This window comes from Pagrus pagrus (assembly GCF_965226575.1).
Source record: "Pagrus pagrus genome assembly, chromosome: 11".
Lineage (NCBI taxonomy): Eukaryota > Metazoa > Chordata > Actinopteri > Spariformes > Sparidae > Pagrus > Pagrus pagrus.
Genome location: NC_140195.1, coordinates 16,245,391 through 16,260,010, shown reverse-complemented (window position 1 = coordinate 16,260,010; position 14,620 = coordinate 16,245,391). Strand labels below are relative to the sequence as shown.

The following is a 14,620-nucleotide window of genomic DNA, read 5'->3' as shown; positions in this document are numbered from 1 at the left end:
CTCCACCGCAAGGGCAACTTTATGTTTTCTCCTTTGGAAGCGCATCCTGGCTGATTCTTTGTCATGTTTTCTCCACTGAGAAAACGTGACAAAGAATGAGGGCACTTTATTAAGTTTTGTCCACTGAAAAGGCACCCTGAGAGGGCATTAATGTCTTATCTACCATAAGGGCATCCAAGAGGGCAATTTTGCAGCATTTATCCCCCCCACCCATCAGTAGTTAAAATTAGCTCCACAAAGCAGATTAAATGCTGCTTACATTTTAATGCATCAGTATAATAATCCAACATCACACACCATAATATAACACTGATAGGTTCATTCTGTGTTTAATGAGTACTTATACTTTTCAGTCATTTTTTTCTCATAAAACTTAGTAGGCGTAATTGAACTTGTGTAAAATGTTGATAGCAAATGTTTTAGCCTAATTGTAAATGAGTTTGTTTAATTGTGGCACTGCTTGCCAACAGTAGTATGTAAAAACAACCCTAAACACCCCTTGTCACTGTTTTCAGGGAATAACCTGTTAAGGTACCATGGAATATTAATATGTTTATAGCACTGTGTCTGCAATGCCTTCTTCTTTAAATAGGTTACAGTACAAATTGAGGAGCAGTTCAGTATCCTATCATTTACAAATGGCCCTTTCAGACTGTTTCCTCACATTATCAGTTCAGATGATCAAGGGGACTAAATGTCGAGGCTGTAGCGTAATTTCATTGTCATGATCCAAAGTCCAACTGTTGCAACCACATGAAACAACTTCAGCTACGGAAAGGACTGGAAGGGATTGAAACTGTCGTCTCAGTAAGTAACCTAGTTATTATTAGATAAAAACCCAATATTTTAAATGTATATTTGAAGTAAATCGATTGAGTCAGTCTGATACAGCCTTTGATTTAACTGTGGATTGGCCTGAGAAAGGTTAGAGCTGACCATCTCAGTGTCTGACTTTCTGTGGCCTACAACATGTGACGTTTTCTCAGAAAACTAAAACCAAAAACTCTGCATATAACAACATGGACAGTCACAGCATACTATGTTTTGGATCGCGTAATGACTTAAAATGACAATGCCCATCGTAAGCTAAGATAAATCCCTCTTATATAATATATTATTTAACCGAGCAACTGGATCACAGAGATTAAAAATCCCTTCCAGTGTGCCGGCCAAGATACCAGCAGCACATGGATCAGAGAGAGATCTACCAAAATGTATAACACAGACTTGTAATGCAGTAGGTAAAATAGCCAGTAAGTAAAAGTGATGAAAATGCATGATGTGATCAAAAGTGACCAAAAGCAAGAATTGAAATTGGTAAAATAGATATTCTCAGTCAATGCAGTATAACACACATGTGAAAATATATGCTTTTTTCCATTCTTTAAAATAAAAACAGCCAAATATGGTAGGATAGACAATATATCCTAGAATCTCTACTAAATAAAAGAATATAAAAACACTGACAGCTACTGTAGCTAGCTACCCCCACTGAAATTATAAAGAATATTTCTGGGGTTTTCATAGTTTTTACTTGGAGGTAACACTTAACTCTTCCATTCCTTCATTGCAGGTACTCATCAAGGATGACTAATACTCACCTGTGCAGGCACTGAGCCACTGAGGCCACAGGATGGCAAAAAGTGTAATGGTAGCTTATGCCCTGTGGGCAGCAGGTGGGCCTTTGGGCCTTCATCATTTATATTTAAGAAGGGACAGCCATGCTCTGTTATGGATGCTGACCCTGGGAGGATTTGGCTTTGGCTGGGTCAGAGAGTTCATACGCATTCCTGCATATGTCGGTGAGGCTAATCAAGATGCAGAGAAAGAGAGAAAAAGACCCCCCACCATGGCCCCGCCACCTGTGGGCCCTGTCAGATTTGCAGGGCAGGTGTGTGTTGGGATCTACTTTGGCACCGTGGCCCTGATAGGACTCAACTCCCTCAATTTCTTCTACTTGATTGTCCTGCCTTTATGTGTGGGTGCAGGAGTACATCTGGTGTCCAGTGTTGGCCAGCAGACCTCAGATCTCCAAAAAACTCTGACTACTTGTCTCATAACTTCCCCATTATTCTATGGCAGCACCTTATCACCTCTCCCTATAAGCCTGGCTGCCAGCGTCACTGCTGCACAGCACCGCAAGTTCAAACCCCCACAGAGACCAGAGAGCAAACAGGAACTAGGTGAGGTGATCTCACAAATATGACAATATCAGAACTCCATAACATTACGTCAGTCTAAAGTGACATGTGTTTCTGTCTTTTGTCCAGGTCCACGGCTTTTCAGGCTCGGTCTGGCCTGGCTGGCCTTCTCTGCTCCGCTGGGTTACTGTATTTTCCATAACACCACAGCCACGCTGTACTACCTGTCTGACTGTGTGGCAGCGCTGCTGGATATCTTCTGGTTTCTGCCTTGGCTCAGGAGTGTGATTGAGTACATTCTTTTAATGCCTTATCGGATCCTGTGTGTTTTTACAGGAGGGGGGTACTATGAAGAGGCTTGGAGGAAGGTGCTGGAAATACTGCTCAGAGAGTACACTGAGAGAGAAAAGGAGGCACTGCAGGTGAGCAATCTCATAACTCTGGAAAGGCTACTTAAGTGACTAGTTAACAATGTTATTAGGGTTGTTCCGATACTGATACCTGTATTGGAAAAGCCTCAGATACAGCCTAAAATGCTGGATCAGGTGTCTGGATAGGTACATAAGTCTATGCACCTATCCAGTACCTCTTAATTGATCAGCCCTAGTAGCAACCAAAATCCATAAATGGCAAGGAATTTGTGTGTTTGTACCTGTTAAGAAAGAAAAAATAATGACAGGCCTATATTTATATTCTTTTAACACACTGGTATCAAATGGGTACTCGATATTGGCCAAAATGCCAGTTCAAGAATCAGAATTGATATCAGAAAAGAAAAAATGATATCAGAAACTTCGTTTGAGGTGTATACTGTATGCCAGTCTGAACATTTCAGTGTTCAAGTCATTGATCTGTGTATGTGGATACATTTGTATTGCAGGTATTGTCATTGCAAGCAGAGGCCTCACTTGAAGAGATAACTCACAGCTATAGGGAGCTGGCTAAGACATGGCATCCAGACCACAACCCCAACAAGGACGCAGAGTCCATGTTTGTGAAGATCCAAGAGGCTTATGAGATCCTTATGCGACGGCACAAACCTCATCGATTCAAATAGTTGCCCCTCATTCCTTAACTGACTGGTCTTTATCATTTTGTTTGTCAGCAACTATTTTCATGGTACACAAATCAGCAACATGCACAGAGACCTGCATTGTGGCTGATTGGTTACTTGGCAAAGTTGGTTTGAGACAGTAGTGTGCTGCCACCTAGTGGTGCTACAGATGTAATGTCAACATAAACTATTTCATCACAACAATTGTACTTATTTTTTATTTATGTGTGCTTGCTTACTATCAAACGCTAAACTACCTTTATAGTTCACCTATCGTTTAATTTTACATCATCTCATGTTATCATTAATGACGAATCTGTGTAATAATTATGTAATAAAGGTTTATATCCCGACTGGCAGCCAAAGAGAAAGTAAGAAAATGTAAAATAACCCGCCTACTCCATTTTCCACATGATGATTTCCGGAAGAGGCCTTGATCATAAAACAGTGTCTGAGTTTTCCATTAATATTTTTCATTCCATCCAGCAGGTTGATCCGCTTGTTGACAGGTATTTCTCTAAACAAATATCCACACACATCAGCCTGAGCTCTTCTGTAGAGCCAGTGAGCTCCTCTCATGGTATAAATGTCACCTCATGTTGCCACCTGTGCCCGGAGCTGACACGCATCGATGCATTCGACAATCACTGAATCAAGAGCTCTGTTGTACAATTATTCGGTCTGTATCCCAGCATGGGCCCGGAAGTTGTTTGGGATTCCCAGGTAAAAAAAAAAAAAAAAAAAAAATCCCGGAGATGCTGTCGTCGCCTGGGAAAACAAACAGCTATCCAGACAATTAAAAAGGAAAACACCGATCGGTCGCCAGGTAAGGAAGAGGCTCTGGGACTTCACCGCGGCGCTCGGTAAGACCATCCATCGGTTTTGATCCTGAAGTACGGCATGTTTTTGAGTAGTTGGTGGGGTGAATGCCATTTGTCGTGTGGTCGGGTGCCATAGCAACGGCTCATGAGAAACATTGTATAGCTCGGGCCAGTTTTGACGTGCTCGATGTTTGATGACAGCTGCGTTCATGCGGACAAATTGGACCGGGGCAACTCCTGCAACACATTGCCGTTATGTCGCGCCGCTGTCTCGACCGTCCACGAGCCGATCGGTGCCGTAGCGGACCAAAAAAAACACCGAGCAGGCTAAAACAAGAAGTCACGGGCGTATGGAGAAGCATGAGTTATTTGAGAATATGTTTTACTGCACAGTCGCCAACCTCGGGCGGATTGTCAGGCGAGGGTCGGCGCTGGTGCGCGTCCCTTTTTTTTTTTTTTTAATCGCCGTGCCCTGGTGTGACTGGCGCGTCTCCCGGCTGCATCAGCGCCTGTTGCTCCCCATGCGCGGCCAATGCCAGGATATTAATTTTCCCTGCGATGGGTTGTCTCCGCCCCCCCTCCTCCTCTAGCCTGCTCCACAGTCTCCTCTGCTCTGTCCATTGTTGTCATCCATTTGAGCAAAAGGTGCAGCATTGCACATCTGGGTGGTTTTTTATACGTGTGTGTCTCTGGTTCAACATGAAATTCAACAGAGCATCACCTTCACTCTGGGCACATAAAATCAGCATGCTGCATGTCTTGCAATGAAAAATGAGAAAATACTTGAGTGTCTGCAGTGGAGTACCTGTACCTATAATCTACAGTACATTTGCCATGTTATGCACAAGGGGTGGACAAAATAATAAGAATTTACAACAAAACACTGCAGCACATAAACATAACCTATACGCTATCTCAACAAAATTCAGTATTATAATATTTATGATATGTATACCTACGTATACAAATATATTATCAGAACTATTTATGCATACTGGTCAGGGTAACATACTATATTCCATATATACCTCTATTATAGCCCTGTAAAACAAATCCTTGTCTTATGAGGTGTGTGTCTCTCATTTTGGTATATTTTTTACCATTTATTATTATTGTTGGTGATGATGTGACGCACTTTTTTTTAGATTTCTTTTTTAGATTTCTGCCTTTTGTTGTAACTGTAATTGCCACAGGCACAAAAAGAATTTCCAAAACTACAGTACAGCCTCCTAACTTCTCTTTTCTATTTTCCGTATCTGTATGTGTGTATTATAAGCCTTATAATATTTCTTTCACTTTGTACTAATCTGTATTCCTTTCCCCTCCACCCCTCTCCATCTTCGCCCAAGTGATACATGTCCCTCCTGGGATCAATTAACTTTGATCTTCACTTAATATTGAATTTGTTGAGATTACGTCAAAGCCCCCTGATCGAGTATACTTTAGTGGTGGTGTTGCACTCAGATTGCCTTAATAGTGTAAGGTATTCAAGCTATTTTGTCCACCCCTGCCCTGATAGTTTTAACTCCTCCCTCAAACTCCGTTAGCTTTCTATAAATGTGGGGCCGCTCATATTCATTTGCTGGCCACGGTGCAGGAGAAACTACATGATACAGGAATAGCTGGGCAGAACTCAAGTTTACTAGATTATTTTATTACAGTGAACTTATTATTAGTAACTTGGAAGTGGGAGCATTAAGCTATCTGTTTCCTAGCCTTATTTTTGTTTCAACAAGTAGCTGGTAAGTGTATTTTCTATGGTTAGTATTAAAGGTATTAAATGTAAATTTTCATGTGACAAAGATGTGGAAAATTGTGTCTGATTGGATCTATATAAATTAAAAAAAATCCTATTCCTTTAGGCATCTGGTGAGAGAATGAATGCTGATGACTGCAATGGACGCTCATATGCACAAGGTAAGTGTATGTGTAAAGGTAAAACTACTATACATTTGTGTGTACAGTCACCAGACATAAATGTTTGTTTTAATAACGTGGGTATATTTGTGTTTCAGGCAATGGAGGAGAGTCATTAACGGAGCAGGATCTTTATGGCGGGCTGCAGGGCCCTTCAGCGAGATCTCCCAACAGTCAGCAGTCCTCACCACACCGCTCCCTCAGCGGTCAGTTATCACTCCCGTCTTTCATTGTGGCCTGTGAAGAATTCTTCATTACAATTATGCAAGGAGGTAAATGTGTTTTTCCCTGATCCTCTCTCCACACAGCAAACTCCATTAAGGTTGAGCTGTGCAGTGATGATGAGTCACCAGGTGCTCCACAGCCGGAGAACAAAGAGGCTGTGAGGGACGACAGCAGGAAGGATGACAGAGGGGACCCCATGGAAGAAGGCAGTGCAGAGTACGCCGGCGCTGGAAGAGACAGAGCGAGCGTTTACAATGAGATGGCCAGTCCGAACGCTGCTTCGCCAGGACCCATCCGGCTGCCCAACGGGAAGCTCCAGTGTGAGGTGTGCGGGATGATCTGCATCGGACCGAACGTGCTGATGGTGCACAAGCGTAGCCACACAGGTGGGTGACAAGAAGTGACAATACAAGTACGGTTTAAGGACAAAATGGATTAGAACCCAAACGATTTACCTCTGTGTTCGTAGGTGAGAGGCCGTTCCAGTGTAACCAGTGTGGAGCTTCCTTCACCCAGAAGGGGAACTTGTTGCGCCACATCAAGTTGCACTCAGGAGAGAAGCCTTTCAAATGTCCCATTTGCAATTATGCTTGTCGCCGGAGAGATGCCCTGGCAGGACATCTACGCACACATGCAGGTAAATTTAAGCTTGAAAGGTCGGTGGTTCCAACCCTGGATCCCCCCACTGCAAGTTGAAGTATTCTTGGGCCAGATACTGAATCCCATGTTGCTCCATATGGGAGTGTGTATGAATGGCTGAGGATAGAAATATTTGGGGATGCTTTAGATAGGAAGCGCTGAATTGCTCCTGATGAACAGGCTGGCCTTGTGTATGAATGTGTGTATGAATGGGTGAATGTGTTGAAAGCGCTTCATAAATGTCCATTTGAGCTTTATATACAATATGCCATGAATAGGTTTTTCATAAATGCACCTATTCAGTTATGGACCTGATGGATGCAGTTGTTCCATGATGATGTCAATCCTGATTGTGATGAGGTAAAATGCATGAAATTACAGTATGCGTTAGGGATTCATTAGAATGGTGACCTTCTGTGAAGCACAGAGGAAATCGGTCTTTTTTTTTTCTTACTGTAAAACACGTGATGAAAAATATGACATTTAACATTTTCTGAAAACAGGATATCCTGCTGGTGCTTTGAATGTGTAAACACAGATGTTCACATACTGTACATACAGCCCAGGTACAGAAGGTCTCGGTGGATCTCGGTGGGTCGCACAGGTTCATTTTCGAAGAAAAGATTCTTGCAAAGCGGATTTCAGGGAATTGACGTCACTCTCTCCGATGGCTTACTAAAATGAAACATTGCGGTGAAGGGTTAGGGCGTTTTTTCTGTCATCATTGCAAAGCAACATAGACCGATGGGGGAATCCACTCTGTCAAACCAACGTAGCTGATAAGTAATTTTAAGAAATACCTTCCAACAAACAAATAGGTAAACTATTTCTCATTTATTCAATCAACAGTGTCCATCATTTAAGTTGAAATTTTGGCCATTTTGTCTTTCTCTGTCTTCATTGTAGTTTCTTCTCCAACGGTGGGAAAACCTTTCAAGTGCAGCTATTGTAGTCGCAGCTACAAACAACAAATAACACTGGAGGAACATCTAGAGCGCTGCCATAGTTACCTGAAGAGCCTGGACAACCAGACAGCAGTCAACACACAGACAGCACCAGGTAACATATCACACCAACATGAAGGCCACTGTAACTGTAACTCTCTGCATGATTGCAAATGCCAGCACATTTTTAACATATTTATACATGTAGTGAGTAACATGGTATGTTGTTGACTTTCTGGCTTTCTGTTCGCAGGTGAAGAGTCAGTGAATATGGAGACAGTTACTAAACCTGTGCTGCAGCCATCCAATGAGAAAATCCACTTTGTGGACAGACTGGCTATTAGCATCACTAAACGAAAGAGGTCAACACCACAGAAGTTTTTGGGTGAGTTTTTTTTTAATAAGACAAGCCATGTTATTCATATTTACACCTTTACATACACACATTCTATTTTTAATTTAAAGGTGCAATATGTAAGAATTGGAATCTTGTCGTGCTTTGGACCGAGACCAGACGGGCCAGCTGTAACTTCAGTAGATATCTCTGCAATACAATACACAGACATCATAATGTCAAAACTGATATTTCTTCATATTATGCTGATAATCTTTGTTAATTTTTTAATGTTTTGAACAGAAAATTCTTACATATTGCACCTTTAAATCAAACAATAGTTATGGCATATCTACATCTTGATAAATATCAAATTGCTGATGCCAGTTTGGACACACTTGGTCCATGTTGCTTCATGAAAACGGGCCAGATGGAGTAGATGATGTCCGTTGAGGAGAGCCTTCATCTGAATTGTTGTTTATGACTCATATGTCCTTTTCATAGGCGAAAAGCACATGCACCTTGACCTACCTGAAGCACCTTACGAATTGTCCTCTGGCTCCGAGAAGGAGGGGGACCTCATGAGCTCTCAGCCCGTTGGAGACTCTGCTGGGCTGGCTGGTTCACATCTCCTAGGCGGCAGGGGTAAAGGGGAGAACCATGAGCCACCGGCATTGTCTCAGCTCAATCCTGCCTTCCTGTCGGAGTTACGCACAGTTATAGGCTCCATCAACAGCAACATGACTCCTCAGGGCCCTCGCGCCCATGGTGGAGGTGGGCCATCAGTGATGCCTCTCAGCCTGGCCGGGCGGGAGGCAGGCGAAGGCCGCGATGACCAACCCTCAGCCCATAGCCACACCACCTCGCCCAACGGCTGCCCCGACTCTACAGACACAGAGAGCACAGCAGAAGAGCAGAGCACAAGGGCCGCAGCCCCGACAAGTACCTCCAACAACCACCACCTCCACTACCAAACCCTCACACTGCCCCGCAGCCATCCCACTTCCAGCCCCAGCCAGGCCAAAGACGTGGACCAAGAGTGGGAGAGAGCGTGTCCTGTACCCCCAACCATCGTAAAGAGGAGCCCTGGTTCGCTCCTTTCTTCCAGGGAGACGATGCAGGTGTTAGACAGGGATGGCCGGCCCGTGCGCTCCTTCTACTGCCGGCACTGTCGCATCCTCTTCCTGGACCATGTCGTGTACACCATCCACATGGGTTGTCACGGCTTCCTCCAACCCTTCGAGTGCAACATCTGCGGCCACCGCAGCCAGGACCGCTACGAGTTCTCGTCCCACATCAGCCGCGGGGAGCATCAGGTGGGCTGAGGACGGGGGGGATAGCGGTCGGATGAGGAGAGGCGGCTGCTGCTCTCTCTAAAGTTGTGGGCTCACGTTTGTTCTGCACCAGATCAGTTGCTTTAAATCCCAAGTGTAAGTAAAAGTGGTTTTATTGTGAGATTATTTATTAAACTAAAGCAGACGCGGGTGGAGAAATCTTTTCACCGCTACATTTAAAGTTTAGTGGAGGCAAATTACATTCTATGATTGATTGCACTCCCATATCAAATCATCTAAAGCAAAACCACGGGTTTTGCTTCAAAAGTGCCTTCTTTGGGGATTTCCTCTTAAGTAAAAAAAAAACAAAAAAACAAAAAAACAAAAAGAAGGGAAGGGAAATGGTGCTCTAAAATCTTGACTAGCCATCTTTTGCTAAGTGATTTAGTTAGCACTTTTGAGAGGTCATGCGCGCAGGCAGTTAAGATGCACATTTGAAGAATTATATTTGGTATGCTTAGTATGTACTAAGAGCTTTGTTTTTGTGGTGGAAGAGGGTGTTTTGTGGAGTGTGTCAGGTAAGCTTAATATGCACTGAGAGCTTTGTGCCTCTGGGTTCGGGAGGAGCTTTTGTCGCAGACGAAGCACAGAAATGGATTGCCTTAACTCCTAACAGCAGTACGCTGCTGTAGGAATACATTGTTTACAGCGTGGTTCAACGGCGTGTGAAGTCACCTCAGAAGAGAGAGTTATTTGCAGCTGCACAGGAAAGAGAAAAATCATGAAGGAAGTGGACTTGAAAACATTCACCTGAGTGTGAAACGGGTTTTAAAAAAAAATACGTTTTTGGATTTTAAAGTGAGCCTTAGAATACTGGTGCAGATCAGACCATGAGCCATGTAGTGTACAGTAAGAGCCTGACTGAGATGGCCCAGGGTGCTACACCTACACGGGACTGCACTTTTAGGTTCCCTGCTTATATATGAACATCTTTGCCGAAGCACTTGATGGCTTTACGAGTTTATTTTCTGTGATTGTTCAACTGCACTGATAAATCGCATAACGCTCACAATAATTGATCATCTTATTTTGCAAACACCGGTGTATTTTTAACGGAGCCAGCCCTCCACAGAGTCCCACAGCGCTGCACTGGTTCTGTGGTCTACACCCGAGTTTGCTGCACTTCTTTTGTGGTTTTTGCACTCGGCAGTTGAGGCTGGGATTTTAAACGATTTGCATAATGTAAGTGAATTAACAGATGAGTTATTTAAAAATTAATTAGCAAATCAGTTTGGATCTGTTCAGTTATCACTTGTGGTTATCTATTTAGTGTTGTTTGTTTCAGCCTTGGTGTATTTAATCAGCTATATTCCAAATCTTATCCAGCATATTCCTCAAGTCCATGAAATGTTACCTCCTGCTTCTTTATAGCACCCAAAAACCTTATTGCTACAGTACGGTGGGTTATCTGACAATGTTAATATTGGGAACATGAATGAGACCAAACTCAGTATTCTTACTCGTTATTGTGGGTTTGCTGCTTCATAGTTTTAACTGAATTTTTCTTTTAATCGCAGGCAAAAATATACTTGAAACTGTTTGAGAAAAAAAAGTAAATCTAAAAATGCACTTGGTTTGATAAGTAGAGAAGTGTGTGTGAATGGAATATAGCATGTGTGCTTGTCACTTTCTGCTTTTTCCCTGAATTGTGAATTATTTTTTTGAAATGTGAAGTAACTTCAAGAAGTGAAAATGAGGCATGGGTTTTTGTCTCCTCGTGTGGACTTTTCAATGTTATACGATATTTTGTGAATGACGTAACATGACAAAACACTTTACCTCAAAAGTTAAAGATGTACAACTGCCTCATTACTGTATTTCAAAGTCATGTTGCTTTACGAGATGTTCTTGCAGTAACAAATGCGTGCCCCTCGATATTCTCAAAACTTTTTACTGTCAATAAAGTTAAGTTTATTGTAAAAGTGATCTTCTCGAGTTTGACTATGATGGCATCCGCATCATTTCTCATCGAGTTTCTCGCTATTTCCTGTGCGACAATAAAAAGAACAAACAGACTTAATAATTGACAGATATTTAAATATTTATTTCACAAATAACAATTTTAAAGTTCCACATTTTACAGGCTTTGCAGGGACTCACAGTGTATTGCTCTATAGATACAGTATACTGATCAGACACTATTCCTTTAATTACGCTTACTACTACCAAGAAACTGCAGAAACATTCAATCATGAACAGCTTTGTCCATCACTCCATGTCAGATTTTAGGATGTAAAGAATTAATATTCCTGATCTGGGTACCTGCCTGTAATCTGCGTGGTATATTAAATTAACAATAAAACAACAGATTATACTACATATTACATTACTGCTGACCTATAAGAAATCCTGGAGACTAAAGAAACCACTATCATAACATCTAAGCAGAAAATATTCTAGAGTTGCATTGAACTTAAACTCTATTGGCCATAACATGTATAATTTCAACGCTCCCTGCCACTGCAGGGAATCCTTCATCACTGACTCACTGAAAAATATCTGCAGTAATTAAAAGTTCATGTTCTGCCGAGCAGACCGTCAGTATGTAATTTTAGCATCACTTGCCATTCAAAATTACAGTCATTTTCTTTCAAAACAAACATATAAATGTCAAAGATTGGATTGCAGTTCTGGACTGTAGAATGTGGACATGTTGAATAAATACAACGCTGTATGTGAGAATCACTTACGGATGGTTTTCAAGTCCAGCATACAAGGTTTTGTTCACATTTTCACATTTAAATTAAAAAGATGATAAAGTGTTGATTAACTGTTTGTCAGTGAGAGGGTTGCAACAGTACAATAACCATCTCAGAAAATATAACAGTATTACACAATAATAATAATAATAATAATAATAATAATAATAATAACTATTAGTAGCAGTATTAGTAGTAGAAGTGGTATTGTTGTTATTATCATTATTAATATTATTATTATTATTAGTAGTAGTAGTAGTATTGTTATTATTATTTTCAATATTATTATTATTATTAGTAGTAGTAGTAGTAGTAGTATTGTTATTATTAATTATTATTATTATTTTGGTTGAACAAAGGCTTTTATTTTAATTTTTATAGTAGTTTTAATAATAATCATTCTAAAATATTAAGATAATAATTATATTTTAAAAATATTATGTCGACACATACCGTAGATAACCAAATACACCAAATACCAAATACATGGTATGATGGTAAACTTTCATACCACGGTACACTTTGAACAGTATAATGCCACAACCCCAGTCATAAAACTTTATTACATTGCTTACAATTTCACATCCTATTTTCCTAGTTTTAAAATGTTTACATTTTAGATGAATAATGTCACAAAGGACACACAATTTACATTTTAAGCCTAAATCAAAAAAGGTAAAAATATGCTGTATGTACGTATAGAAAGTGTCACTGAAGTACTTCTGAAATTGTATTCAACGCTTTTACACCGTCTATATTGAATGTCTTCAGAGGTACAAGTAAACAGTGTATTTCTTCTGACATTCACATTTGAAACACAAAGAACGAAAAACAACAGACAATGAACAGGGCTAACCTGAAAGCCAGACTGCTTTACATTCATGTGACCTTTGGACCTGTGAGACAGACCTTAGTCGTGTCTGTTGCAGCTTGGTTTGACCTGTTTTTTCCTCTGCAGTGGAAAATCTATTTTGGCTGCTCCCACATACAAATTCCAGGCGCAATTCAGAAAGCACCTACAGCACATGAAGCCAACTCTACAGAATGGCAAAATCAACACCTCGTGTCATGCAGAACGCGCTGTAAGAATTATGTTTGATGTCGTCTGTAATATCTATAGACCGAATATTCTTTCTTACTTTGAGAACACACACTTGCAAGCTGCAGACCAGTGTGACCTTCAGTGCACCCATCCTCATCCTGATGAAGTCAAGGGAGCGCAGCGTACTGAAGTACGGTGCGTTTTAACGGCATCTTTCAAAAGATACAAGGTGTTTTGACAGTTTTATAACCCTGAACTAAATGAAAATATGCAATACAAAAGCACTTGTACGCTGCTTTTTATCGTTTTTTTTTTTTTACTTTAGCAATCTTGATGTAAACAACTCACTAAAATACCACCGGTGCTCAGTCTGCCTGTCAAAGCTTTCATAAACTGTTGAGAAAGATGTTTTCTTGCTGTGATACAGTGCACACATGATGGGGCATTTCAATCATGAAAGTTAATTTGCGGATTTGGCACAGCTTGAGAACTGTGCGTACATGTGGTAAGTGCGGCTTTTACAATTCTGAGGAAATAATCAGCTTGCATTCCCTGTGTGTGTGAACAGGGTGAGTTTTAGCTGTGAATTTACAGTTACAAAGAACTGTATACCACCTGTCCTCAACAGGAAGCTTACAGAAGCCAGGCTCCTCTCATCGATTCTCGAATTCGTTTGTTTTTGCACATATAACCAAATTCGCTACACATCACTAATACATCTGTTGACTGTTTTCCAAGCATAATATATTTTGTTTTTTAAATGCTGTTCTTCCTTTTTTAAATGTAGCCACAGCTTTGCATTTTTGATGTTTTTCATTATTTCAGTGTTACAGTCCTGTTGTTTGATGCTGCAGTTGAAGCAAAGACTGCTTTTAAAGCCTTTGAAATATCCATCCAGTGCACTCAAGTGTAAGTGGGACAACTGGAAATTCAAGTTGGTTGACAAACAGAAATCTAAAGCTGTGTTGTTGTAAACACGCAGTTGTTGAAATGATTAAAAGGAAGGATGAAACACACTCGTAATTATGGAACCGACCCAGAAACTCATTTATCAAACACTGCTAACAACTTTGATTACAGGACACAAATTACGTATCAAGCTGATTAAAGTAAAGCTGAAACAATCAGTCGATCAAAAAAGAGCAACAATTTTGATAATCAGCTTAGCTTTTTTATATAGTTTGAGCTTTCCAAATATTAGGGTGTGCATCTTGTCTCAGGTCTGCATGATTATAAATAGAATATATTTGGATCGGACAAAACAAGCACCCCGCAGAGGCCATCTCAGACTCTTGAAATGATGATGGGAAGTTTTCACAATTTTATAGACTAATCAATCCAATGGTTAATCAAATAAATTATAGAGGGATTCATCTAAAATGGAAACAATTGTTAATTGCAATTAGAGTCTCATCAAACTTATCTTCTTTTGCAAAATAAAAGCTGTTTGACAGTGTTAAAACTGTACTT

At 40.8% G+C, this 14,620-nt stretch overlaps 2 protein-coding genes across 5 annotated transcripts; both read left to right on the top strand.

Moving 5' to 3' along the window:
• Window positions 1-1,633: 1,633 nt before the first annotated feature.
• Window positions 1,634-3,886, top strand: dnajc22 (DnaJ (Hsp40) homolog, subfamily C, member 22; the record flags this gene model as incomplete). Its single annotated transcript, XM_084365594.1, has 3 exons — window positions 1,634-2,183; window positions 2,271-2,563; window positions 3,022-3,886. 3 exons carry the CDS (start codon window positions 1,634-1,636, stop codon window positions 3,196-3,198), a joined length of 1,020 nt encoding a protein of 339 aa, XP_084221720.1. The 3' UTR covers window positions 3,199-3,886.
• Window positions 3,887-3,914: 28 nt separating this feature from the next.
• On the top strand, window positions 3,915-11,335 carry ikzf4 (IKAROS family zinc finger 4). Of its 4 annotated transcripts, none has more exons than XM_084365592.1 (8): window positions 3,915-4,021; window positions 5,879-5,933; window positions 6,032-6,139; window positions 6,242-6,544; window positions 6,628-6,795; window positions 7,704-7,856; window positions 7,995-8,126; window positions 8,580-11,335. In XM_084365592.1, the coding sequence occupies exons 2-8, from the start codon at window positions 5,894-5,896 to the stop codon at window positions 9,398-9,400; spliced, it is 1,725 nt and encodes a 574-aa protein (XP_084221718.1). In that variant the 5' UTR covers window positions 3,915-4,021; window positions 5,879-5,893; the 3' UTR covers window positions 9,401-11,335. The 4 variants fall into 4 exon arrangements, with proteins under 4 accessions (XP_084221718.1, XP_084221717.1, XP_084221716.1 ...); XM_084365591.1 differs by having other exon boundaries at window positions 3,915-4,058; XM_084365590.1 differs by lacking the exon at window positions 3,915-4,021 and adding an exon at window positions 4,130-4,661.
• Window positions 11,336-14,620: the final 3,285 nt, after the last annotated feature.